Here is a 26355-nt window from a genome sequence, read left to right as displayed (position 1 = left end):
AAAGATGAAAATAAATTAGGTTATACTATATTTTATTATAATTTACTTGGTTTGAACCTAACTTTCTTTAAAAATATATATTTTAAGTGTGACTTATTTATCTATCATAGATAATTTTTAAGTATTTGGGTAGAACTACAATCATATAGACTTATTTTATAATAATTTAACACTATTAAAAATATAAAAATCTATATGTTAAATTTATAAAAATAAAGTTTAATTTATTTATGATATAAATATGTTTTTAATATCTAATATATATTTTTAGATGATAATTTATTTTAAAATATATCTTATAATAACAATTCTAAATGGAATATAAATTTTATGATTTTTCTTATTTTGATTTTTTTAATCAATGTATACAATTTTACTATTTTGATTTTTTTAATCAACGTATACAATAAATAAAAAACACAAAAGAAAAACATGCATGCTACAAATTTTATTTTATCAAAAAATTATTTGTTTTAATATATTACATTATATATGTGAATATTAAGACATATATATATATATATATATATATATATATACATATATATATTATAATTAAACTTATTTTACAAATTAATTCATTATTAAGAAATTTTTTTTTATCACATGAGAATTAATTTCCTTCAAAAATTTGACAGATATCAAATAAATAAATATTTTTTCTGAATCTATATATTTATTTTATTAGAATATAATTTTTATTTTTTAAAATATATTATTTTTTTAGATAAAAAATTATGTATATGTCAAATAGTAGTGAGGGCAAGTGCCTCACTATTCCAAACGTGCAGCTGTCGCTGTATATATATGTATGTGTGTGTATATATATATATATATATATATATATATATATATATATATAATATAAGGGGTTATAATTATACCGGTGTAACTTTTACTAAGTATTATGCCGCTCTATAACTTTATATTAAATGTGAATTTTGTAAATCCAACCGTTAAATTGAAAGTTCATACTTTATACGTGTATATCAAATTTTGTTAAAATTGAACAACAAATTTTGTTAAATTGAAATGAATATATTACATCAATTTTGTTTTATAAAAATGAAGTATCAAATCATCTTGGATTAATATAAAGTTTTGTATATATAATCTATAAGAGATATGAACTTTCAATCTAACAGTTGGATTTACCAAATTCACATTTAATATAAAGTTATTGAGCGGTGTAATATATTGTAAAAGTCGCATTTAATATATATATATATATATATATATATATATATATATATGAGGGGGGTTATAATTACAATGGTATAAATTTTACTAAGTGTTACACCGCTCAATAACTTTATATTAAATGTGAATTTTGTAAATTCAACCGTTAAATTGAAAATTTTTTACTCTTAAATCATATATATATATATAGACACACACACACACACACACACACACACATATATATATATATATATATATATATATATACATGAGGGGAGCTATAATTACAATGGTATAAATTTTACTAAGTGTTACACTGCTCAATAACTTTATATTAAATGTGAATTTTGTAAATTCAACCGTTAAATTGAAAATCTTTTACTCTTAAATCATATATACAAAATGTTATATTAATCGAAGATGATTTTTTATAAAACAAAATTAAATCTGTCGAAAAATTTATATTTTTGATGAGAAAATTTTTGTAAGAAAAGTTATATTATTGATAGAATATTTCAGACAAATTTATATTTGTCGAAAATGTAAGAACTGGTTTTAAATTTGATATGAAAATATTATGATATAATTAGATAAGATTTTAAGTTAGTATTTTATTAATGGTTGATAATTAAAAAATAAAACATGGATAAATAAATTATTTGAATTTTATATGTTTGATTTAAGATAACTTACAAAATAACTCTTGGTAAAGTTATTCCGCTCAATAACTCATGGTGTGTTGAATTTCATCGATCCAATTAATTGTTAAATTAAAAGTTATTAAATTTTACTAATAATTAATATAAAAAATTAATTAGTTTTGGAATAAATTATTTGCTAATTAACAATATAATTGAAATATTAATTATTTTAAATTATTTAACTAAAATCTTATTGACAATTTACTATATGATCTTAATATTTTTGTATAACTAATATCTGGTTTTAAATTTGATATGAAAATATTATATATAATTAGATAAGATTTTAAGTTAGTATTTTATTAATAGTTGATAATTAGAAAAAAAAATAAGGATAAATACATTTTTTAAATTTTATATGTTTGATTTAAGGTAAATAAATATATTAAATTAATTAATAATTTATTTAAAATATTAAAATTTAATTTATAAGTATGTAATTGTAACGACCCGACTGGTCACTACGCCCGGCATAGCACACTCGAAACACCAGACAGATAGAACAAGTATATGAATATAGGATCTAGAATATATATAGATATACAAGGTTCCAATCTGACTAGAGTTAAAGTGTACTAAAGAAAAATACAACCAAATGCTACTATCCCACGTAGCCACAAGCAAAACAACACATCGCCAAGCAAAACAGCTGCAAGGTCCACCAACCTCACCAAAAGACGCACCTCTATTCCTGCCCTGCTCCCATACATAGTATGATCATCGCAGTCCAAAAACATGGAAAACAACAGAAGGGTAAGCTAGTGAAATTAAAATTCATCATACAATTATATAATTGGCAATATAAATAACAACAGATACAGTTATCAGCACACTTGTACAGCTTATACCGCTCAACAATATCAGCACCGCAATGCGGCAATATCAGCACTGCTTAGCAGCAATAACAGCACCACTCTAGTGGCTATAACGGCACCGCAAAGCAGCAACAACAGCACCACTCTAGTGGCTATAACGGCACCGACTTAGCGGCAACAACAGCACCGCCTTAGCGGTTAGAATCAGCACCACATGTGTGGCTAACAACAGCACCGACTTAGCGGCTATAATATCACCCAACCCAGCATATCTCAGCACAGTACAGCACAGCACAGCACAACAATTCAACAAAATTATTACTTTCTACAATTCAGCCCAACGGTCTATAATGCCGCTATACTATATAATTTCTCTTATTAATCCATTGATTCTAGCTCAACAATACACTTCTAATACAACTAACATATTTATCTCAGCTTAATCCCCTAATCATCACAACATATTCATCAAATTCGCTTGGTTCAGCATATCACATCATTGATTAACAATTTCGGCACAACTCAACAGTCAATGTCCTATAGATCATCATTTTCCTTGCGCGCTCGGCGCACTCGAGGTTGCGCCCAGCGCGACTCAACCCGAGAGCACCAAGGCTCTCCCGCGCCTGGCGCAATTCCAAATTGCGCCTAGCGCCTGTCTGGCAGAGACTCAAGGAGTCTCGTGCGCCCAGCGGAGCCTAACCCGCGCCCAGCGTGGGGAAGGCAGAGACCCACCAGGGTCTCGCGCCCAGCGCAATTCACAATTGCGCCCGGTGTGCCCTTGGCAGAGACTCCCAAGGAGCCTCCGCGCCCAGCGAGTCCAAAAGTGCGCCTAGCGCAGTCCAAGTATCCCAAAAACATGTTACTCTTGATATCGCGCCCAGCGTAGATCGAGTCACGCCCGGCGCGGGCCAACCAGAGACCCCCATTTGCAAGCTCGCCCAGCGCACACAGCCTTGCGCCCGGCGGGCTTGCCTAAACAGAGTCTCCTGGTGGTCGCGCGCCCGGCGCGAAGAACAGCGCTCAGCGCGAACTCATCAGTAACTTCCCCAAGTTCGAAAAATTGTTCAAAACCTGCAAATCTTAACAGCAAACAAGCATGCAATCCAGCCAAAATGTCACATTCTCATTAAACATCAAGAAAAATACCTCATTTTCCACATGCAACCACAATCCAAGAATTTCCTCAAAGTTTCTCAAAAATCCCGAAAACCCCAAAATCTTAACTTTAGAAGTTCTCAACCAAAATCATCAGTTCTCAGCCGGTTAAATGAGTCCCCAGACCCCCTTTTAACCAAACCACAGCATAAAACTAACTTCCCTTACCTTGAATCCAGAAATTTGAGCTTCGGGACAAGAAGAACGGAAGAGAGGGACGGAAGAGAGCTTGAACGACTGGAAAGGGAGAAAAGAAGACTCCGAACACTCAGCTAGAGATCCAAGATTACGCCGCACCACCACCTTTAGTCAGCAAGGAAGAGAAGAAACAAGAGAGTGAGTGAGACCTTAGAGTGAAAGAAGGTTTGGGGAAAATAAGTTCGTACGGGGGGGGTCTCACATCCTCCCCAACAACAAGAGTTTTCGTCCCCGAAAACAGACTTACTTGGGAAAAGAAAAGGATACCGCTCTCGGCACTGCTGCTCAACTTCCCAAGTAGCCTCACCAGTAGCTGCATCCCATAGTACCTTCACCAGAAGAATGGACTTGCCTCTCAACTCTTTCAGCTTATGATCAACCACAGCTACTGGCAACTTCTCATACGTCAGATTTTCTTTCACCTGTACATCATCTAGCTCCACCACATGACTCGGGTCATGAATGTACTTCCTCAGTTGAGACACATGAAATACATCGTGTAGGTTTGAAAGAGACGGTGGCAAAGCCAACCGATAAGCGACCGGACCCACACGCTGTATTATCTGATAGGGACCCACGAATCTTGGTGTTAACTTCCGAGCCTTCAGCGCTCTACCCACACCAGAAGTCGGAGTCACCTTCAGAAACACATGTTCCCCCTCAGCAAACTCCAAAGGCTTACGCCTTTTGTCAGCATATGATTTCTGCCTACTCTGGGCAGTCCTCATTTTCTCCTGAATCATCTTCACCTTCTCAGTAGTTTGTAGGATCAACTCCGGTCCCACAACCACTGACTCACCATCCTGATACCAGCACAGAGGAGTCCTACATCTCCTGCCATATAAGGCTTCAAACGGCGCCATCCCAATACTAGCATGGAAACTGTTGTTGTAAGTAAACTCCACAAGCGGTAATACTTCCTCCCAACTACCCAAGTGATCTAACATACAAGCCCTCAGCAGATCCTCCAAGGACTGGATTGTCCTCTCCGACTGACCATCCGTCTGCGGATGATAAGCAGAACTCAGCTTCAGCTTTGTGCCTTAAGCTTGGTGTAGACTCTGCCAGAATCTGGAAGTGAACCTCGGATCTCGGTCGGAAATAATACTGGAAGGCACCCCGTGCAACCGTACTATCTCCCTCACATACAACTGTGTCAGCTTCTCTAAGGACCACTTCATGTTGACAGGCAAGAAATGCGCACACTTGGTCAACCGATCAACAATTACCCAGATAGCATCACTATTCCTAACGGACCTAGGCAACCCCACAATGAAATCCATAGTAATGCTATCCCACTTCCATTCCGGAATTTCCATCAGCTGCAATAACCCACTCGGCTTCTGATGCTCAACCTTTGCCTTCTGACAGGTCAAACAGACTGCCACATACTCAGCTATCTCCCTCTTCATACCAGACCACCAGAAAGTCTTCTTGAGGTCTTGGTACATCTTAGTCATACCTGGGTGTATGCTAAGTCTACTTTTGTGGCCCTCCTCCAGCACAGCTCTCTTCAGCTCAGCATCCTGAGGTAGGCAAATCCTGCCCCTAAACCACAAGATCCCATCTTCTCCCAGCTCAAAACCAGCAGCTTTCTCGGTGCCCAATAAACCAAGAAGTCTCACCAATTCCTCATCCTGCAACTGCTTGAGTCCAACCTGCCTCAAGAACTCATTAGTTATGGTAACTGCCCCACAACTAATGTGATCCTGAGCTAACGTCACACAGAGATTCAAATCTCTGAACTTCTCAACCAGCTCCAACTCTCTCACCATCATGTTCGACATGTGGATGGATTTCCTACTTAGTGCATCTGCCACCACATTGGCCTTGCCCGGATGATACATCAACTGAAAATCATAATCCTTCAGAAACTCCATCCATCGCCTCTGCCTCATGTTCAGCTCTTTCTGATCAAATAAGTACTTCAGACTCTTGTGATCACTAAAAACGTTGAACCGAGCACCATATAAATAATGCCTCCAAATTTTCAAGGCAAACACCACAGCTGCTAATTCTAAGTCATGAGTGGGGTAGTTCCTCTCATGAATCTTCAGTTGCCTTGAAGCATATGCCACCACTCTCCCGTTTTGCATCAGCACACACCCCAGACCCTGATGAGAAGCATCACAGTACACGTCAAAAGGCTCACCAGAATCCGGTAACACCAACACAGGAGAAGTAGTCAACCTTCTCTTCAACTCCTCAAAGCTCCGCTCACAGGCATCTGTCCAAATAAACGGCTGCTCCTTCCTCGTCAACTGGGTCAGAGGCGCTACTATCCTAGAGAACCCTTCAATGAACCTCCGATAGTAACCTGCTAAGCCCACAAAGCTCCGTATATCCGTGACAGTCCTCGGGCGCTCCCACTGCAATACCGACTCCACCTTAGCCGGATCAACAGCAATCCCCTCAGCTGAAATCACGTGGCCCAAGAACTTCACCTCATCCAACCAGAACTCACATTTTGAAAGCTTAGCATACAATTGCTTCGCTTTCAAAATCTCCAACACTGTCCTCAAGTGCTCTCCATGTTCCTCCGGGGTCCTTGAATAGATTAAGATATCATCAATAAACACTACCACGAATTTATCCAAGAACGGCCGGAAGATCCTGTTCATGTAGTCCATGAACACTGCGGGGGCGTTGGTCACACCGAACGGCATCACAACATATTCATAGTGACCATACCTAGTCCTGAAAGCAGTCTTCGGTATGTCACCCTCCTTCACCCTAATCTGGTGATATCCTGACCTCAAGTCAATCTTAGAAAACACCGACGCGCCCCTCAGTTGATCCATTAAGTCATCTATCCGGGGAAGTGGATATTTGTTCTTAATGGTCAATTTGTTCAACTGCCGGTAATCAACACACAATCGACTACCCCCATCCTTCTTCTTTACCAACAACACAGGGGAACCCCACGGCGAAACACTCGGTCGCACCAACTGCTTTTCCAATAAGTCCTCCAACTGATCTTTCAGCTCAGCCAGCTCAGCAGGAGCCATCCTATAGGGAGCTACTGACACTGGTCCCGCACTTGGAACCAAGTCAATGCTGAACTCCATCTCCCTAACAGGAGGCAACCCAGGCACCTCGTCAGGGAACACCTCGGCATACTCCCTCACCACATCGATACCAGCTAAGATTCTCTCGGTCTCCACACTCGTGGTAGCAAGCAGAAGACAGCACTCTGCCCCATCCCTCAGCAAGGACTCAACTTGAACAGCTGAGATCAACAGCTCATCCTCCTCTTGAGGGAAGATTAACCGCCTATTGGCACAGTCTATAAGGATGCGATTGGCAGACAACCAATCCATCCCTAAGATTATGTCAATATCCACCAAAGGTAAACAAATCAAGTTCACCTTGTACTTCTTCTCATTCACCACAACTGGACAACCCACGCACAATTCAGAAGCAATCACAGAAGTAGAAGCGGGCGTCGACACGAGTAGTCTCAACCCCAACTCACACACAGGCACACCCAACAAAGCAGCACATGCATATGATATAAATGAATGCGTAGCACCAGAGTCAAATAGAATCATCACATCCTTACCAGCGGCCTTGCCCTTCCCCTTCACAAGATCAGAAGAAGTCGAAGCCTCAGCACCCGTCAAAGCAAATACCCTACCAGCAGTAGTAGGTCTGTCACCCCTCTGTGTATCAGCTCTCTGTGCACTACTCCTCTGAGTATCAGCCCTCTGTACATTACTCCTCTGAGTGCTCCTCTCTGGTCTATCCCTCGTAGGACAATTTGCCGATTCGTGGCCCATCTGATGACATCTGAAGCAACGGCTCTCCGTGTGCGGACAGTCCCTGATAAAGTGGGGCCCAGCACACCTAAAACATCTCAGAGTAGCACCTCCACTCTGTCTACCTCCACTAGCAGCACTGGAAGATCGCCTAGAAACAGAACCCCCTTGCTGTGGTTGGGGCCTGTCATATGGTTTCCTCTGACTCTCACCCTTCTTGGACCCAGATGGTCCCCCAATAGTCCTCACCGCACGGTTGCCACCTTCCAACTGCTCAACTACCTTCGCCTTCTCCACTAAGGCTGGGAACTCCGTGATGGCCATAGGCACCACCATCCTCTTCAGCTCATATTTCAATCCATCTGCAAATTTCCTGCATTTCCAAGCCTCAGGCATACCCTGCGAATAAAATCGGGCTAGGTGCTCGAATTTTATCGCATACTCTGATACTGTCATCCCACCCTGATGCAATCTCATAAACTCTGCCTCCTTGGCATGCCTCACGCTTTCCAGGAAGAACTTCTCCATAAACACTGTCCGGAAGCACTCCCAATCAACTGTAACTCCCCTAGCAACAAGCATCTGATAGGTGCCTCTCCACCAATGTTCAGCCTCTCCAACAAGCATGTATACAGCGTATGCTAACCTCCTATCTGGAGGACATCCCAGTACGGTAAAGATCTTCTCTAATTCACGGATCCAGCGGTCAGCCACTTCTGGATCCGCATCTCCTGCAAACTGTGGAGGATTACACTTCCGGAACTCAGCAAGATCCCGGCTCTCCTGTGACCCTGCAGGTCTTGCTGCACCAGCTGCAGCTCTCTCAGCCTCCATCCTAGCAAAATAGGCATTTTGCTGTTGCATGGCCATGGCCAACATCTCTAGGGCACGGGCTATCTGCTCATTTGTCCTAGTCATCTTCGACAAAGGTAACAACATCTTTAGTAAACAATGCTAAACCACACAAAATCAACAGCACAACGAATCACCACAACAATTTCAGCACAGCAATTTTCAGCACAACAGACATCACAGCAAAACAACACAGCACAGAGCTAACACAGCAAAAAGCCTAAAGGGACCACCCCCAAAGAGTGTCCACTAGACTCGAACTGCTCTGATACCACTAAAGTGTAACGACCCGACTGGTCACTACGCCCGGCATAGCACACTCGAAACACCAGACAGATAGAACAAGTATATGAATATAGGATCTAGAATATATATAGATATACAAGGTTCCAATCTGACTAGAGTTAAAGTGTACTAAAGAAAAATACAACCAAATGCTACTATCCCACGTAGCCACAAGCAAAACAACACATCGCCAAGCAAAACAGCTGCAAGGTCCACCAACCTCACCACAAGACGCACCTCTATTCCTGCCCTGCTCCCATACATAGTATGATCATCGCAGTCCAAAAACATGGAAAACAACAGAAGGGTAAGCTAGTGAAATTAAAATTCATCATACAATTATATAATTGGCAATATAAATAACAACAGATACAGTTATCAGCACACTTGTACAGCTTATACCGCTCAACAATATCAGCACCGCAATGCGGAAATATCAGCACTGCTTAGCAGCAACAACAGCACCACTCTAGTGGCTATAACGGCACCGCAAAGCGGCAACAACAGCACCACTCTAGTGGCTATAACGGCACCGACTTAGCGGCAACAACAGCACCGCCTTAGCGGTTAGAATCAGCACCACATGTGTGGCTAACAACAGCACCGACTTAGCGGCTATAATATCACCCAACCCAGCATATCTCAGCACAGTACAGCACAGCACAGCACAGCAATTCAACAAAATTATTACTTTCTACAATTCAGCCCAACGGTCTATAATGCCGCTATACTATATAATTTCTCTTATTAATCCATTGATTCTAGCTCAACAATACACTTCTAATACAACTAACATATTTATCTCAGCTTAATCCCCTAATCATCACAACATATTCATCAAATTCGCTTGGTTCAGCATATCACATCATTGATTAACAATTTCGGCACAACTCAACAGTCAATGTCCTATAGATCATCATTTTCCTTGCGCGCCCGGCGCACTCGAGGTTGCGCCCAGCGCGACTCAACCCGAGAGCACCAAGGCTCTCCCGCGCCTGGCGCAATTCCAAATTGCGCCTAGCGCCTGTCTGGCAGAGACTCAAGGAGTCTCGTGCGCCCAGCGGAGCCTAACCCGCGCCCAGCGTGGGGAAGGCAGAGACCCACCAGGGTCTCGCGCCCAGCGCAATTCACAATTGCGCCCGGCGTGCCCTTGGCAGAGACTCCCAAGGAGCCTCCGCGCCCAGCGAGTCCAAAAGTGCGCCTAGCGCAGTCCAAGTATCCCAAAAACATGTTACTCTTGATATCGCGCCCAGCGCAGATCGAGTCACGCCCGGCGCGGGCCAACCAGAGACCCCCATTTGCAAGCTCGCCCAGCGCACACAGCCTTGCGCCCGGCGGGCTTGCCTAAACAGAGTCTCCTGGTGATCGCGCGCCCGGCGCGAAGAACAGCGCTCAGCGCGAACTCATCAGTAACTTCCCCAAGTTCGAAAAATTGTTCAAAACCTGCAAATCTTAACAGCAAACAAGCATGCAATCCAGCCAAAATGTCACATTCTCATCAAACATCAAGAAAAATACCTCATTTTCCACATGCAACCACAATCCAAGTATTTCCTCAAAGTTTCTCAAAAATCCCAAAAACCCCAAAATCTTAACTTTAGAAGTTCTCAACCAAAATCATCAGTTCTCAGCCGGTTAAATGAGTCCCCAGACCCCCTTTTAACCAAACCACAGCATAAAACTAACTTCCCTTACCTTGAATCCAGAAATTTGAGCTTCGGGACAAGAAGAACGGAAGAGAGGGACGGAAGAGAGCTTGAACGACCGGAAAGGGAGAAAAGAAGACTCCGAACACTCAGCTAGAGATCCAAGATTACGCCGCACCACCACCTTTAGTCAGCAAGGAAGAGAAGAAACAAGAGAGTGAGTGAGACCTTAGAGTGAAAGAAGGTTTGGGGAAAATAAGTTCGTACGGGGGGGGGTCTCACAGTAATAAATAAATATTTATAATTTTATAAATTATATTATCATTATAAATTATAAAGTTAAATAATTTAAATTATAATTTTAAATAAAAATAAGTAGATGTTAATTATAAAAGTAAGTACATATAAATAAAGAATAATTAAATATATTATTATTATTATTATTATTATTATTCGTAATATAAAATTATTATATATTATTATTATAGTACAAATATGAGATTGTATATTTGAGGATGACTTAAATGAATTAATTTGTACAAGTTATACCGACAACATACATAGACATTTCGGTAGCTTGCTCATCAGAACTTCACAGTTAAGCGTGTTTGACCTGGAGTAGTACTGGGATGGGCGACCTTCTGGGAAGTCTCCCAAAAATTGCACAAGTAAGAATAAAACACGTTAAACAGTGAAATATTGTGAAATAGAACTCTTGAGAGGCCAAATATGAGAGTTGTTACATTAATAAATTTATTAAAATTAAAAAAAATTATAATTTCTGACGGATTTTTCCGTCGGAAAATTTGACAGCAATTTTTGACGGATTTTTCCATCGGAAAATTTGACAGCAATTTCTGACGGATTTTTCCGTCAGAAACTTTGACAACAATTTCTGAGATTTTTTCGTCGGAAATTTCTGATGAAATTTTCTGATGGAATTTTCTGTCAGAAAATTCCGTCGGAAAAATTATTTCCGACGGATTTTTTTTTCCGACGTCACAAATTCATTGGAAAAAGCAAAATCCGTCAGAAATTTACCTATTTCCGTCAGAAATTTCCGTCGAAAATTAGCATTTTTCTTGTAGTGAAATTGCAACATCATTGTTTAATAATATTTACATCTCACAACATTAGCAAGAGACTTATTCACTAATTATCAATAATTTCCATTTTTTATATTAAAAATTTCTTATTTAATATTTCATATATATATTAAACGCTAAACCCTAAACTCAAATAAATATTAATCATCTATAGCCATTCAAGATTTAATCACTTTTATTATTTAATTACAATTTTTATTTTATTTTAAAAATTTTATATATAAAAGCTCAAAATCTTTCAACTCCACTAATGTTAACAACATATTTTTTTTCTTCCGATTTATGACATTTTGAATTTATCTATTATTTTATTTCTTTCGAGATGAAAGTATAAATAAAATAACGATAAATATTTTTTAATTACAATAAGCAGGCAAATTTAAACATAACTAAGACATGAGAATAAACTTAATCATGAAAGCAAATATAAACTTTTACACTTAAAATTTACGAGATGAACTCTTTTCTGAAAATCACATTAAATCTAAATTATTATAGTGTTTTTTAATTTTTTATTATAACTAAAATAGCTTTTTTTTCATTCTTCTTTTAAGACGTGTTTGGTTATTAAATGTTATATTTTATCCAACAAAAAGTGAGAATAAAATATATACCTATTATATATAAAGTAGATATATAAGTTTATAACCGATTTTTTCTCTCAAGTTTTTTAAACAATTTTATTCTTAATTTTTTAAATAATAAAAATTAATATTAAAAATTAACTACTCATGTAACTACTCAAATAACTTAATTATGTTTTAATCATTCAAATTTTTAAATATCTTTATTATTTAATAATTATTTTATTTTATTTTATAAAGAAAATAGAACTGTGGACATGTTGATGAAGAATGACAATGAATTGTATAAAGAAAATCAACTTCTCTCTTAGAATAAAAAAGATATTAGAGTAATAAGATAAGATAAAAGATAAAATAAGATAAGATATATCATATCTTGATAATTATTATATTTTATTCTATCTTATCATATCATATATTGTTGGTGTAACAAATAGTAAATTTTAACATATCAAGACTATCATATATTCATATATTTTTGCTCATCTTTTTTAGAAAGTTAGGTCTTTTCTTATTTTAAATAAACATTTCAATTTTATTAGTTCTCACATTTTCTTATTAACCTTACACATTTGAGAGTTTAGGATTTAGGATTTCTCTATGATATGCAGGTGGTTCACGAAAATTTGTTGAAATTGGGATACATATTAGTTATCCATTATTTTATATCTTCTTTTAAAGTTAGTAATGATTTTGTTCATTATCCGAGACAGAAAAAAGCATTTTCTACCATGAAAATTGTGAAGATTGTGTTTAATAACATTGACAATGAACATCATTCAATGCTTTCAAAACACAAGATCACACAAAGGACAATTATAAGACATAATTTATTTAATAATATATTATATTTTTTTGATTTTAACATTTATAGTTTACTTCTTGTATGTGTGATGATGATAATTAGTTTTTAAAAAAATTCCTCCCACTGGCTATAGGTTTTTGATCTCCCATCAACAATAATGATGGTGTTGGTGAAGCAATGAAAGTGGTTGTGACAATGATGATAAAGATAATTATGATAATGAAGGTACATGATAATTTTGTTTATGACCTTTTAATTTGAGTTATTCATTTTATCCTAAAGGATATCTATAACAATATATAAAATCAATTCATTATTTTTTGCATGTACAAATTTTAAGACATTTTTAATCTTTATTTATTATAATAATTATACAAATTTTTTAGTGGAAGATAGTACATGATAATTTACTTTATTAATTTAAATAAAAAGTAATTATTTTTCAAAAATAAATTGCAACATCTTTATAGCATTTACATTCAACAACATTAGCAAGACACTTATTCACTAATTAGTAATTATCAATAGTTTCCAATTTTTATATTAAAAAATTCTTATTTAATGTTTCATATATATATTTATATCTATATATAAAGTGGTTGCATGAGTTTATCACTCTTTTTTAATCTCTAAATATTTTAGACATTTTACCCATAAATTTTTAAATAATAAAAAATATTCATGTAACCACTCAAATAAATTAATCATGTCTAGCCATTCAAATTTTAATCACTTTTATTATTTAATCCCAATTTTTATTTTATTTTAAAATTTTCAACTATAAAAGCGCGAAATCTTTTAACTTCACTAATTTTAATAACATATTTTTTCCTTCCCATTTATGACATTTTGAATTTATCTATTATTTTATTTCTTTTGAGATAAAAGTATTGTGACACTCTCTACCCCATCATTAATTCACAATAAATGTAAACAAAATATTTTTTTTCTTTTTGAGTAAATAAAGTCTTTCATAGTCAACAACCTCTTTCATGGATAAAATAATTGTCTCAAATATTATAAGGTAGAAGATTCACATTTGTAACTCATAAATCATATAAAGTCATCATGTAAGTATCAAAACTCAAGAAATCATATAAAGAAAAATATAAATTTCAGCAAAAGTGGCAGTGCCTCCTAGTTAGGAATTAATTTATAACTTTCAAATCATGTAATAAAATAATATAATAAAGATGTACACTTCGGTCTTTTATCAAGAACGTTCAAAATTACAAAAGAAAAGAAAAGAAAAGAAAAGACTATTAAAACAATAATATCCCAAACTAAGACTAGCTATGCCCGATGTCACATCCTATCAGAGCACGCCCAACTGAAGCCTTAAACCTCATCACCAACATCCTCATGATGATGATCATCTGCAACATAATTTAAACATATACAAAAATAACAAGGGAGTGAGAAACATCTCACTCAGTTTCAGGTGCAGAAATAAAGGTTAGATAGCACACACACGCACAATAAATATAAGTCACATGTAAACAATACACATAAATAATCAATATCACATATATATTCATTTATCATGCTATGATATCATGTATTCGACTCATAAATGCATGCATGTGGCGCCATAAGGAAGTTTTACATATCATCACTGGTGACCCTAAGGCACACCTGGTTACATCACTGGTAACCCCAAGGTACACCTGGTTACATCACTGGTGACCCTAAGGTACACCTTGTTAGCATGTTACATCACTGGTGACCCTAAGGTACACCTTGTTATCAAGTTACATCACTGGTATGCGGCCGCAGCAGCACACCTGGAATAATATATGCATATGATGCATGTCATACATTCATTATTTCATTAACTCAACATTTGACTTATTACAAAATTTCATTAAGTACATCATGTCATCCTTTTTCATGTTCTCATAATCATAACTTGTCTCAATAGTCCATTCATAGGCCTCATGTCATTTGTCCATATTTCACATGGTCATGTCATAAATACTCCTCATAAGGTTCGCACAGGAATTCACAGAGAGCATCTTTATTCATATTAAAACTTATTTATTTTTAACATTAATTCCATATTCATTTATTACTTTCAAGGAACAAAGTAACAAGGAAGTAACAAAGAACAAAGTAACAAGGAACAAAGTAGACCAAACAGAAAAACAGAACAACAGGCAAGGGATTGGGGGCCAATCCGACAATCAAACTATCTAACAATTATCCTCACACCCCCGAGCGAGGTTTCTCACTCCCCCCCTTTACCTGGATAAGCAGGAGTTGAAACTTGGGCAGGGCCTCCGCCTCTAGATTCCCTCTTTCTTTCCCTTTCTTTCTCTCTCTTTCTTTCTCTTTCTCTCTTTCTCTCTTTCTCTCTCTCTCTCCTTCTCTTTCTCTCTCCTTCTCTTTCTCTCTCTAAAATTTTCACTTCTTACTCAGTTATAAAATTTTCACCCCCCTGCCCCTATTTATAGGCATCCTGGCGCACCCGGAACGGCCCGTACTGAATTCGGAACGGCCCGTTCCAGAGTCTTCAAATATACGTAAAATTTTAAACTGGAACGGCTTGTTCCAAAATCGGAACGGCCCGTTTCCAAAAAGCAGAACGACCCGTTCTAAAATTAGAACGGCCCGTTCTGAGGTTCGTGTTACCACTGATTGACCATAAGCAGAACTGCCCATTTCTAACTTAACTTTTTAGGCGTTTTAAGAAATCCGGAACGGCCCATTTCCCTTTGGGAACGGCCCGTTCTGGGAAACCCAAAAATGTGCCTTTTACAAATTTGGAACGGCCCATTCCACTTTTGAAACGGCCCGTTCCAATTTTGGAACAGCCCGTTCCAGCGTAAAAAAATAGAATTTTACAAATTTTTTTTCACAAATAATTACAATTATTAAAAATCCTTATAATATTTTATAAAAACTCCTTTTAATTAACTAAAATAAATATATGAAAATAAATAATAATCAACATTGTATGAATAGAAAATTCGGGTGTTACAAGTATAAATAAAATATAATAAACGGCTGTAAATATTTTTAGTTACAATAAGCAGGCAAATTTAAACATAACTAAAACATGAGAATAAACTTTTTCATGAAAGAAAATACTAAATTTTACGCTTAAAATTTATGAGATGAACACTCACATTAAATCTAAATTATTATAGTATTTTTTAAATTTTTTTATTATAACTAAAATATTTTTTTTTTCATTCTTTTTTGAAGACTTGTTTAATTATTAAATGTTATATTTTATCCAACAAAAAGTGAGAATAAAATCTATACTTATTATATATAAAGTAGATATATGAGTTTATAACCATTTTTTTCCCAAATTTTTTAAACAATTTTACCCTTAATTTTTTAAAGAATAAATATTAATATTAAAAATTAACTACTCATGTAACCACTCAAATAACCTAATTAATTTTAAACATTCAAATTATTTAACAACTATTTTATTTTATAAAGAAAATAGAACTGTGGCAAATTGATGAAGAATGACAATGAATTGTATAATGAAAATCAAGAATGACAACGAATACGAGAAAGAATTACAAGTTTCTGCAATAACGAAATCAAAGAAATAATCAATATATGGGTTTGGGAAGTCCCAACTTCTAAGAGCTCTTTACTTGGACAGCATCATTCTTGTGCATCAAATTCCTCCATAGGTACCTCCCACTGGCCATGTCAACAAATACCCAGAATCCATTCTGAATTAACTGAAACCAAATCAACAATTCTATTCATGATTAAAAAGAAAATCAAGAACTATGGTGAATTGTATAAAGAAAATGAAAATGTGGGCACCTTGATGAAATTGAAACGATCATTGTTGGAGGAGGATTTGTTGTGATCTCGAGTGGAGAAGTCAATCTCCGGGGTGGAACGCACGGTGGTCCAGGCAAAATAGGCAGCCAGGGCAGCGGAGAAAAAAACCAGGATGAACCTGAGAGGACACATGTCTTTCAAGGCAAAAAAAGAAAACTATTTTGCAGTAATATGAAGCCAGAAAGGTTGAGAGAGCCGAAGACAACCCAAGCCAGCAAGTAAAGAATCGACTATATCCAATGTGCATTGACCGAGTTGAGGTCTTTTTATATGACAGTCTCTATAATTTTATCAATGAATGAATTAGTAAAAAGGAGGAAAGGGGCGTCGCGTTGTCTATTACCATTTATCAAATTTGATTCTTTCCCTAGTGCATATTGGACCTAGTGCAACCTTGGAATAAAGAAGAAAAAAAATATAACAATGTACTAGTTCCGAAGGGAAATCTTCTTTTCTTTCTTTTTTTTTTACCAAAGGAAAATATTCTAGATCCTCCAAAGTTGACCAAATCTTAGTCATCCATCATTAATTATAGACACTGACGACACAACGCGCCTTTCCTCGCTTTTACTAATTCATTCATTTATAAAATTATAGAGATTGTCATATAAAAAGGATTTGACCTCAATACGCTCAAAGCATATTGGATATAGTCGATTCTTTACTTGCTGGCTTGGGTTGTCTTCGGCTCTCTCAACCTTTCTGGCTTCATATTACTGCAAAATAGTTTTCTTTTTTTGCCTTGAAAGACATGTGTCCTCTCAGGTTCATCCTGGTTTTTTTCTCCGCTGCCCTGGCTGCCTATTTTGCCTGGACCACCGTGCGTTCCACCCCGGAGATTGACTTCTCCACTCGAGATCACAACAAATCCTCCTCCAACAATGATCGTTTCAATTTCATCAAGGTGCCCACATTTTCATTTTCTTTATACAATTCACCATAGTTCTTGATTTTCTTTTTAATCATGAATAGAATTGTTGATTTGGTTTCAGTTAATTCAGAATGGATTCTGGGTATTTGTTGACATGGCCAGTGGGAGGTACCTATGGAGGAATTTGATGCACAAGAATGATGCTGTCCAAGTAAAGAGCTCTTAGAAGTTGGGACTTCCCAAACCCATATATTGATTATTTCTTTGATTTCGTTGTTGCAGAAACTTGTAATTCTTTCTCGTATTTTTCACCCCTAGTGCTTGTGACAGAAACCTGTAAATTCTTTTCTTTCTCTGCAATATTTGGTAGGTAAATGGGGAAGTAACTTGTACAATTCTAATAATTTTGGAAATTAATCAGTTTTCATTTTCAAAGCCTTGACTCATTCTCAAGACTTGTTCCCCTTCTCTGTTAACTACTACTGCACAATAGGTACAGGATGAAATTTGCATATGCCAACTCATCAACCGTTTATTCATCAGAAAATAACATTTATTTACATTTACCAGAATATATTAAAATGTACAAACACCATAATAAAGAACATAGTCAGATCTACATATTAGAAGAAATGCTAGTGGCAGCGCGGCAATATCTTTATATTAGGTCAGATTGTAGCTTAATTGACATGTAGAGAAGAGCTAATAGCGCACCTTGGGGAAGTGGTGCGTACCTTGCAAGGTAGGTGCCAACCCACATGGCCACCACAACTAGTGCAACTACGCTGCTACTTGTTTTCCCACAAACCCAACTTGCAAATGACAAGCACAGGGTTAGCAATATGCCTCCCCTCCCACCCAAAATCCATGCTATTGCATAGCCAATTTTGTAGCCGGAGTCTAACTTCTTATCAAACAAAGCCGTCAGACCACTAAATGTAAGTGAGAGTCGTGATCCAAATGTCTGAAACAAAAATAATGAGACGAATGCCGATCTAAGCACTTCAGTAAAGGAACCCCTTTCTTCATCTAAATTTCCTTCATCTTCTTCCTCGTCTGTTTCACTGGTATAGTAGTCCTCATTAACATTGGAATGCTCCCAGTATCTTTCATTATGCATTTTTCTCCTCAGGTGGGCCCACCTATAAACTCTTACCTGATCTTCAAATTCAGTGCTGTAACTCCATTTTTCCCTGTAAGGCTTGTCACCGAATTGAAGTTCTTGATCATACTGAACTCTCGTTGTTGCATTAGATAGTACCTGTTTAAAGGATATAAAGTAGATACTGTCAATGGATCTGTAAAGTGTTAGATAATCTTAAATTTTAGAGATATCCGAGTTAGTTATTCTGAACTGTTTATTTAGTCTGTTGAGTTATTTGTTTCATTTTAGATAAGATAGTTTTTGATAAGATTTGTTTTGATAAGATATTTTGTTATCGTCTTGTTAATTCGGTACGTTGTACAATGACTATTTAAAGGTCATCTCTTATTCAATAAAAGTGACAGTGAGTTGCTACGTTCACACAATTTTTAGTATTACTCGTCTCTTATTTTCTACAAATTGATATCAGAGCTTTATGCTCTGAGTGCCGAGTGTGAGAGGAAAACAGTGTGCACCTGTGTGTGTTTTAAAAAAAAAAGGAGAGAGTAATGGCGAAGGTTGTTAATGGAATGACCGTACCACAACTGTCAAAGAAAACCAATTATGATAATTAGTGTTTACAGATGAAGACCCTGTTAGGTTCCCAAAGTCTATGGGACATAGTGGAGAAGGGGTTCCAAGAACCCGAGGAGGACGAAGACCAATCTGTGGCTGAGATTGCCACATTGGAAAAGACACGAGTAAAGGACAAATCGGCTTTGTATTTTCTGTACAATGCCGTGGATGAATCAGGTTTCGAGAAGATTGCAAACGCTGCGTCTTCAAAGGAAGCATGGAAGATCTTGGAGGTTGCGCACAAAGGTAACCACCGTGTTAGACAGATTCGACTTCAAACTCTTCGAGGAGAGTTTGAGTGTTTGAAGATGGAGGATAAGGAACGAGTATCCGAGTACATAACTCAGGTGGAGAAGTTGGCTAACCAACTCGGAAGGAATGGAGAGCCAATGTCAGCAAGTAGAATTGTGGAGAAAATCTTGAGATCACTAACAGATGATTTCGAGAGTATTGCATGCGTAATTGAGGAGTCAAAGGACTTGTCAATTCTCTCAGTGGAAGAGCTCGCTGGGTCACTCGAAGCCCACGAACAAAGGAGGAGGAAGATGAAGGATACTCTTGATCAAGCATTACAGGCGCAACTTGATTTGAATGGAACTCGGAACACTCAGGGCCGAAGTTCAAAAGGTCAAGGACGAGGTAAAGGACGAAGTGATCATGGAGGTGATCAAGGACGAGGTAGAGGACGAGGTGATCATGGAGGTGGACAAGGACGAGGTGATCGTAGCCAAGGAAGTCAGCCAAGGTCGGAGGTGGAATGTTATAAGTGTGGCAAACACGGCCACTACGCAAAGGAATGCAGATCGGCAAATTGCTACAACTGTGGCAAATACAGTCACATAGCAAAGTATTGCCGAGTTAAAAGCCGAAGTGAAAAGAAAGAGAAGAATCTTCTCACAGAAGAAGAGGACGAGGAAGCAGGAATTTTGATGATGACGCAGAGCTCGGAGACCAAGCTACGTTCGAGTTGTGCCTCCGAAGTTGAGCTAAACTTGAGTTGCATGGAGAGATTAGCAGTTGAGCTTCCAAGCTCAGATGAGAAGTCAGAGGCCGAGCTTGATTCGGGTTGCTTAAACAACTCGATCTAGTATTTGGACACTGGAGCGAGCAATCATATGTGTAGAGAAGAAAGTTTCTTCAACGAACTCATCAAGGTGAAGGCCGGATTCGTGTCATTTGGGGATGATTCCAAGGTGGCGGTAAAAGGGCATGGAACCATCAAGCATATGCAGAAGGATGGACGAGTTGGAGAAATAAGGAATGTCTACTACGTTCCCGAACTTAAGAGCAACATCTTAAGCATGGGGCAGATGATGGAGAAAGGCAACTTGGTTCTGATGAAGGATCGAGTACTTTATTTGAAGGACAAACATGATCGTTTAGTAGCCCGAGTAGAGATGAAAAAGAATCGGATGTATAAACTGGAGCTGAACATCCTTCAAAATAAGTGCTTGAAGCTGGACGTGAAGGATGAAGCCATGATGTGGCATTTTCGTTTTGGGCATTTAAACTTTGGAGGCTTGGCCGAGCTATCAAGGAAGGAGTTAGTGCTCGGACTACGTGGTGTTGAGTTTGACAAGAAGTTTTGTGAAGCGTGTGTACTTGGAAAACATTCAAGAACAAGTTTTCCGAGCTCGTCCAAGTACAAAGAAAAGGAGCAACTTGGCCTGATACACACTTACTTGTGCGGACCGATCTCTCCTGCATCCTTCAGTGGTAAGAAATATTTCATCTCTTTCATAGATGATTTCTCTCGAAAAACCTGGGTATATTTTTTGCAAGAAAAATCAAAGGCATTTGAAGCTTTTAAAAGGTTTAAAGTCATGGTGGAGAAAGAGACTAACAAGCAAATTAAAGCTTTGAGGTCGGACAGAGGTGGAGAATTCACATCGGCAAAGTTTATGGAATACTGTGAAGAGCAAGGTATAAAACGTTTTTTCACAGCTCCATATTCACCACAACAAAATGGAGTAGCTGAAAGAAAGAATCGGACTATTCTTGATATGGTCCGAGCTATGCTTAAAGGGAAGAATATGCCTGAGAAGTTTTGGGCAGAAGCAGTGCAGTGTACTATATATATACAGAACAGGTGCCCACATTCAAAATTGGATGATGTGACACCTCAAGAAGCATGGAGTGGACAAAAACCGAGTATACATCACTTCAAGATCTTCGGAAGCCTTGCTTACGGTCATGTTCCAACTCAGCTCAGAACGAAGCTTGATGATAGGAGCAAGAAGTATATTTTGATCGGGTATGATGAAAAGGCAAAAGCCTACAAATTGTACAACCCTGTTACAGGAAAAATTCTGGTAAGTCGAGATGTCCAGGTAGATGAGGAAAGTGAGTGGAACTGGAGTAACTCTGAAAAGACTTCGAGGAGCTCGAACTTTGAGAGGGAGAGCTTGGAGATAATAGGGAGAAGCTCAGATAGGACCAATGAGCATTCCGAGGAAGATGATGAACCTGAGCAGCTTAGAACTCGGAGCTTGCAAGACATCTACAACTCCACTGACGAGTTACATGTAGTATGTCTATTGACAGGAACAGAAGATATAAAATTTGAAAAGGCCGTACTTGATGAGAGATGGATGAAAGCAATGGATGAAGAGTTTAAAGAAGTAATGAAGAGGGAGTTTGAGATGACCGACTTAGGCATCATGGGTTTAGAGGTGGAGCAAAACACAACAGGTATTTTTGTGTCCCAGAAGAGGTATGCCGAGGAGATTTTGAGCAAGGCAAAGATGCTGAATTGCAATCCAGTTTCTACTCCCATGGAACCTGGAACGAAGTTATCTAAAAATGGAGAAACAGAAAGAGTTGATGCAAGCAGGTACCGAAGCCTAATCGGAAGTCTAAGGTATTTGATAAGTACAAGGTCCGACCTGATGCTAAGTGTGGGAATTGCAAGCCGCTTTATGGAGAATCCGAGGTATTCTCATTGGAAAGCATTAAAGAGGATACTAAGGTATGTGAAAGAGATGATGTCACTTGGACTGTGTTTCACTAAGTCAGACAACTACCGACTTATTGGATACTCGGACAGTGATTGGTGTGGAGATGTGGATGATCGGAAAAGCACAGCTGGGTACGTATTCTTCATGGGAAACACGGCTTTCACTTGGCTATCAAAGAAACAACCAATCGTAGCTCTATCAACGTGTGAAGCCGAGTATGTAGCAGCATCTTGGAGTGTCCAACATGCAGTTTGGCTTAGAAACTTGTTAAGCAAACTGGAGATTATGAAAGCTGAGAAAGTATTGATCCGAGTAGATAACAGGTCGGCAATCGAGTTAGCCAAAAATCCAATCAATCACGAAAGAAGTAAGCACATCGACGTCCGATTTCATTTCATCAGGGAGAAGGTGAAAGAAGGAAGCGTGGAGCTCGAACACGTAGGAAGTAAAGAGCAAGTAGCTGATATCTTTACAAAACCATTGCCTGCAACAACATTTCAGGAGTTAAGGAAGTTACTCGGAATGAAAGAAGGAGAAATTTAAGCTTATGGGGGAGTTTTGTTAGATAATCTTAAATTTTAGAGATATCCGAGTTAGTTATTCTGAACTGTTTATTTAGTCTGTTGAGTTATTTGTTTCATTTTAGATAAGATAGTTTTTGATAAGATTTGTTTTGATAAGATATTTTGTTATCGTCTTGTTAATTCGATACGTTGTACAATGGCTATTTAAAGGTCATCTCTTATTCAATAAAAGTGACAGTGAGTTGCTACGTTCACACAATTTTTAGTATTACTCGTCTCTTATTTTCTACATAAAGTACATGTGTTCCAAACAACATGAAAAATGGTAAAGTGGCTAGCTTATCGAAACCTGTGAAAGGTTAATAGCTGAAAATGAAACATTAAGTACTGACTTTAAGGTGCAAACCGTGTTAGTGTTTCATATATGATTTCATAATTTCTGTTTTCAAAAACCATTAACTAAATATCAATTAGTTACATTCTGTTATTTTTTCTTAGTCTCTACCAAAGATCATTGTTGTTGAACCAGCAGAACTGCAAAGTAACAATAGGATAGGATCCCATTAAAAAATGTAAAACTTTTCCTTACCCATAAAAAATGAAATAAAATCCCTGTTAAGAGGCAATTATTTCTATATATCAAGAAAGTTGATAACGGTTACTCACCTCATATGCATGATGGATTGTCTTGAATAATTCCGCAGCATGTGGATCCTTGCTAACATCAGGATGATACTGCACTCCCAACAAATTAGCAGACAAGATGAAATGAGAAAGTAGCATTTACAGACTCAGGTTCCAAATATAGTATCTCCTTTACAGTAGCATTTACAAATTCAAATTCTCCAAAAGAAATAAGTGTCAGCTAAACTATCATTACTGTTTAACAAAACTCCACAGATGCATTTGCCAGAACGATAATTAACAATGACCAAGGGACATATCTAGTAAGGGCGCAAGATATGAGAGGAGTAGATATTGATCATATAACCATATATTGATTGTCAAGATTGTTTTAATTAATTTTAATCTTAACCATTCATTTCAATTATACAGTGGAGATTCGCTAGTCTCATAATAAGAACTTTGAGAAAATCACACCACAAAAGCTAGTTTTGTAGTTGGGTAGCTCAAGCCTTATAAACCCCACCATGCTCTGCAACCCTGCTGTCCCCAAACGTGCTGATTGTGCACTAGCCCTAGGTAAAGACTGTAATGCCTATCGGCCTCACCACCCACACTACTTGTTTGTAGCTGAGGAACATGGTAGAAGGCTCTAATACTAATTGAAAAGAACCTTGGAAAAGTCACACCACAAAAACTAGCTATTATAGTTGGAGAGCTCATGGCCTTTTATGAACCCCACATTAAAATCCCATGCTAATATGGGACTCAAGTCTTGCAATGGGAACCTAACATAAGACTTCCACAATGACCATGCCTAAGAAATCCATTTCGAATAAACCATCATTTCATCCATGAAGTATTACCCTCTCTCCTAAATGATCCCTGAAATAAAAACAATAATAATAAAAAAATAAAAATAAAATAAAAACTATATAGGTAATCTCCCAAGTATCATAAATCATGATTAGTCTCTCAAATATTGAAAAACTCTAAAAATTGATCCTTGAACATTAGTTGAATCTATCAACTTAAGGACTAAACTTACAGATATTCAACACTTAAGGGGATTATCCATATAGTTTTATTACTTTAGGGACCACTCAGGAGAGAAAATAATACTTGGGGCACCAAATTGGAGGTTTATTCGATCCACTTCTATCTTACACACCCAATCCAATGGGCACAAGAAAAATAATTCCGGAAACAGTCAATACTACCTCTAGTCTTATATGTAAGAAACAAATGTGCATCATTTTGATCCTAATTATAAGAAACAGGTCTCTTCTTACATGTATTAGTTGTTAATTTTCTTTGATACCGCTAATTTATCATGAGTCTATTAATAAGTGATACACTCATTTTCCACATAAGTAAATGTATTTATTGAATTACTAACTATATAAGTCATTCTCATTGATGATAAAATTATCCTTCTTACTACTCACACCATTTTAATTCTATATGTATATTTGGAATAAAATTTCAAAATTGTGACATTATTAATTCTAGGCATTTGTTTCCTGTGCACAAACCGGAGGTAGTAACTTTAACAATTACAAAATAGAAACACCACAGAAAACTAACAGCCAAAATTCAAATAAATTCGCCGGTCCTAAACTTTTAGGTTTTGGTTTCGGTTTCAAATTGGGAATCAATCATCACAGCTCGTAGCATACTACAACGCAGAACGAAACATCAACCATGCAATGTATTCATTCGAAATCGAAGATACAATACCTTGCGGGCGAGGAGGCGATAGGCGCGTTTGATATCAACGGCGGAGGCAGTGCGGGCGACGCCGAGGACGGCGTAGTGGTTCTGGCCGCCGTTGATGGCCGCGGGCGTTGAGGAGGCGACGACGAGTGGGGACCGCCGGCGGGGAGGGTTGGTCCAGGCGGAGTGGAAAGGGCTGGAATCGGCGGCGCCACCATAGCGGCCGACGGAGATGGGTCCCACCAGAAAGTGGGATTGCATTGCGTTGTGAGAGTGGAACTGTTAAGTGTTTTAGTCATAACATAACGCCGTTATATTAGTTTAGAGGTTGTGGTGGTCACTGGTCACTACAAGCTTTATGTTGTGTCCGCTTTTTTTTCTTTCTTTTCTTTCTCTTTTGTTTTGTGTGTACATAAATTTGAATAAGGTTTTAGAATATTACGAGCATTATGCGAATATATAAAATGTATGTTCAAGACGTATTTTGTTTGTGATGAAGAAAATAAATTTAAAGTACTAATTTGTAAAAAAAAGTTTGCATTGTATTTTAATGTTAACTGAAATTTTGGTTATTAATTAAAAATTATGCATAATTTTATTTTTTATTATTAAATAATATTTCAACATGTGTATTAATAAGATAAATGTTTACTTTTATACAATTAAAATTCATAACAAATAATATTTTTAAATATATAAATTATATTATGAATAGAATTTATAATAAAAAATATAAATATATATAATAATTTATCGTTTGATTCTATCTTTCCATTATTATTTTAAAAAATGATTATAATTTATTTTTAATTTTGTTATGATTCGATAGGTCATACATTAATAAACAACATAATGTAATAGATAAATTTTTTTTCTAGGTTTTTCATGCAAAACATAATTTGGACAAGTGCATATATAATAAGTATATAGTTGAAATATCAATGATCAACCAAAACACTTAAAGCAATCATTAGTCATCAACAGCAAAAAAATTTCCATATAAACGTTCCAAAATATACAAATATAAATACATCCAA

At 36.9% G+C, this 26355-nt stretch overlaps 3 protein-coding genes across 4 annotated transcripts; 1 reads left to right on the top strand and 2 right to left on the bottom strand.

The window, feature by feature from the left end:
• Nucleotides 1–16566: 16566 nt before the first annotated feature.
• LOC114915864 (uncharacterized) lies at nucleotides 16567–17405 on the bottom strand. Its single transcript, XM_029271219.2, has 2 exons — nucleotides 16886–17405; nucleotides 16567–16797 (listed from the first exon to the last, which is right to left on the bottom strand). The coding sequence occupies exons 1-2, from the start codon at nucleotides 17036–17038 to the stop codon at nucleotides 16693–16695; spliced, it is 258 nt and encodes an 85-aa protein (XP_029127052.1). The 5' UTR covers nucleotides 17039–17405; the 3' UTR covers nucleotides 16567–16692.
• Nucleotides 17406–17527: 122 nt separating this feature from the next.
• On the top strand, nucleotides 17528–18927 carry LOC145949354 (uncharacterized). Its single transcript, XM_083072217.1, has 2 exons — nucleotides 17528–17810; nucleotides 17899–18927. Exons 1-2 carry the CDS (start codon nucleotides 17658–17660, stop codon nucleotides 18001–18003), a joined length of 258 nt encoding a protein of 85 aa, XP_082928343.1. The 5' UTR covers nucleotides 17528–17657; the 3' UTR covers nucleotides 18004–18927.
• LOC109797160 (Chaperone DnaJ-domain superfamily protein) lies at nucleotides 18284–25682 on the bottom strand. 2 transcript variants are annotated; one of them, XM_020357099.3, is made up of 3 exons: nucleotides 25343–25682; nucleotides 23645–23713; nucleotides 18284–19038 (listed from the first exon to the last, which is right to left on the bottom strand). In XM_020357099.3, exons 1-3 carry the CDS (start codon nucleotides 25577–25579, stop codon nucleotides 18436–18438), a joined length of 909 nt encoding a protein of 302 aa, XP_020212688.2. In that variant the 5' UTR covers nucleotides 25580–25682; the 3' UTR covers nucleotides 18284–18435. The 2 variants fall into 2 exon arrangements, with proteins under 2 accessions (XP_020212688.2, XP_082928342.1); XM_083072216.1 differs by lacking the exons at nucleotides 23645–23713; nucleotides 25343–25682 and adding an exon at nucleotides 19462–19716.
• Between the last annotated feature and the right edge of the window lie 673 nt (nucleotides 25683–26355).

The sequence above is a fragment of the Cajanus cajan genome, chromosome 4 (assembly GCF_000230855.2).
Source record: "Cajanus cajan strain Asha chromosome 4, NIPB_CcT2T_4, whole genome shotgun sequence".
Classification (NCBI taxonomy): Eukaryota; Viridiplantae; Streptophyta; class Magnoliopsida; order Fabales; family Fabaceae; genus Cajanus; species Cajanus cajan.
Note: the sequence above shows the minus strand (reverse complement) of the source record. Positions and strands in the feature narration are given on the sequence as shown.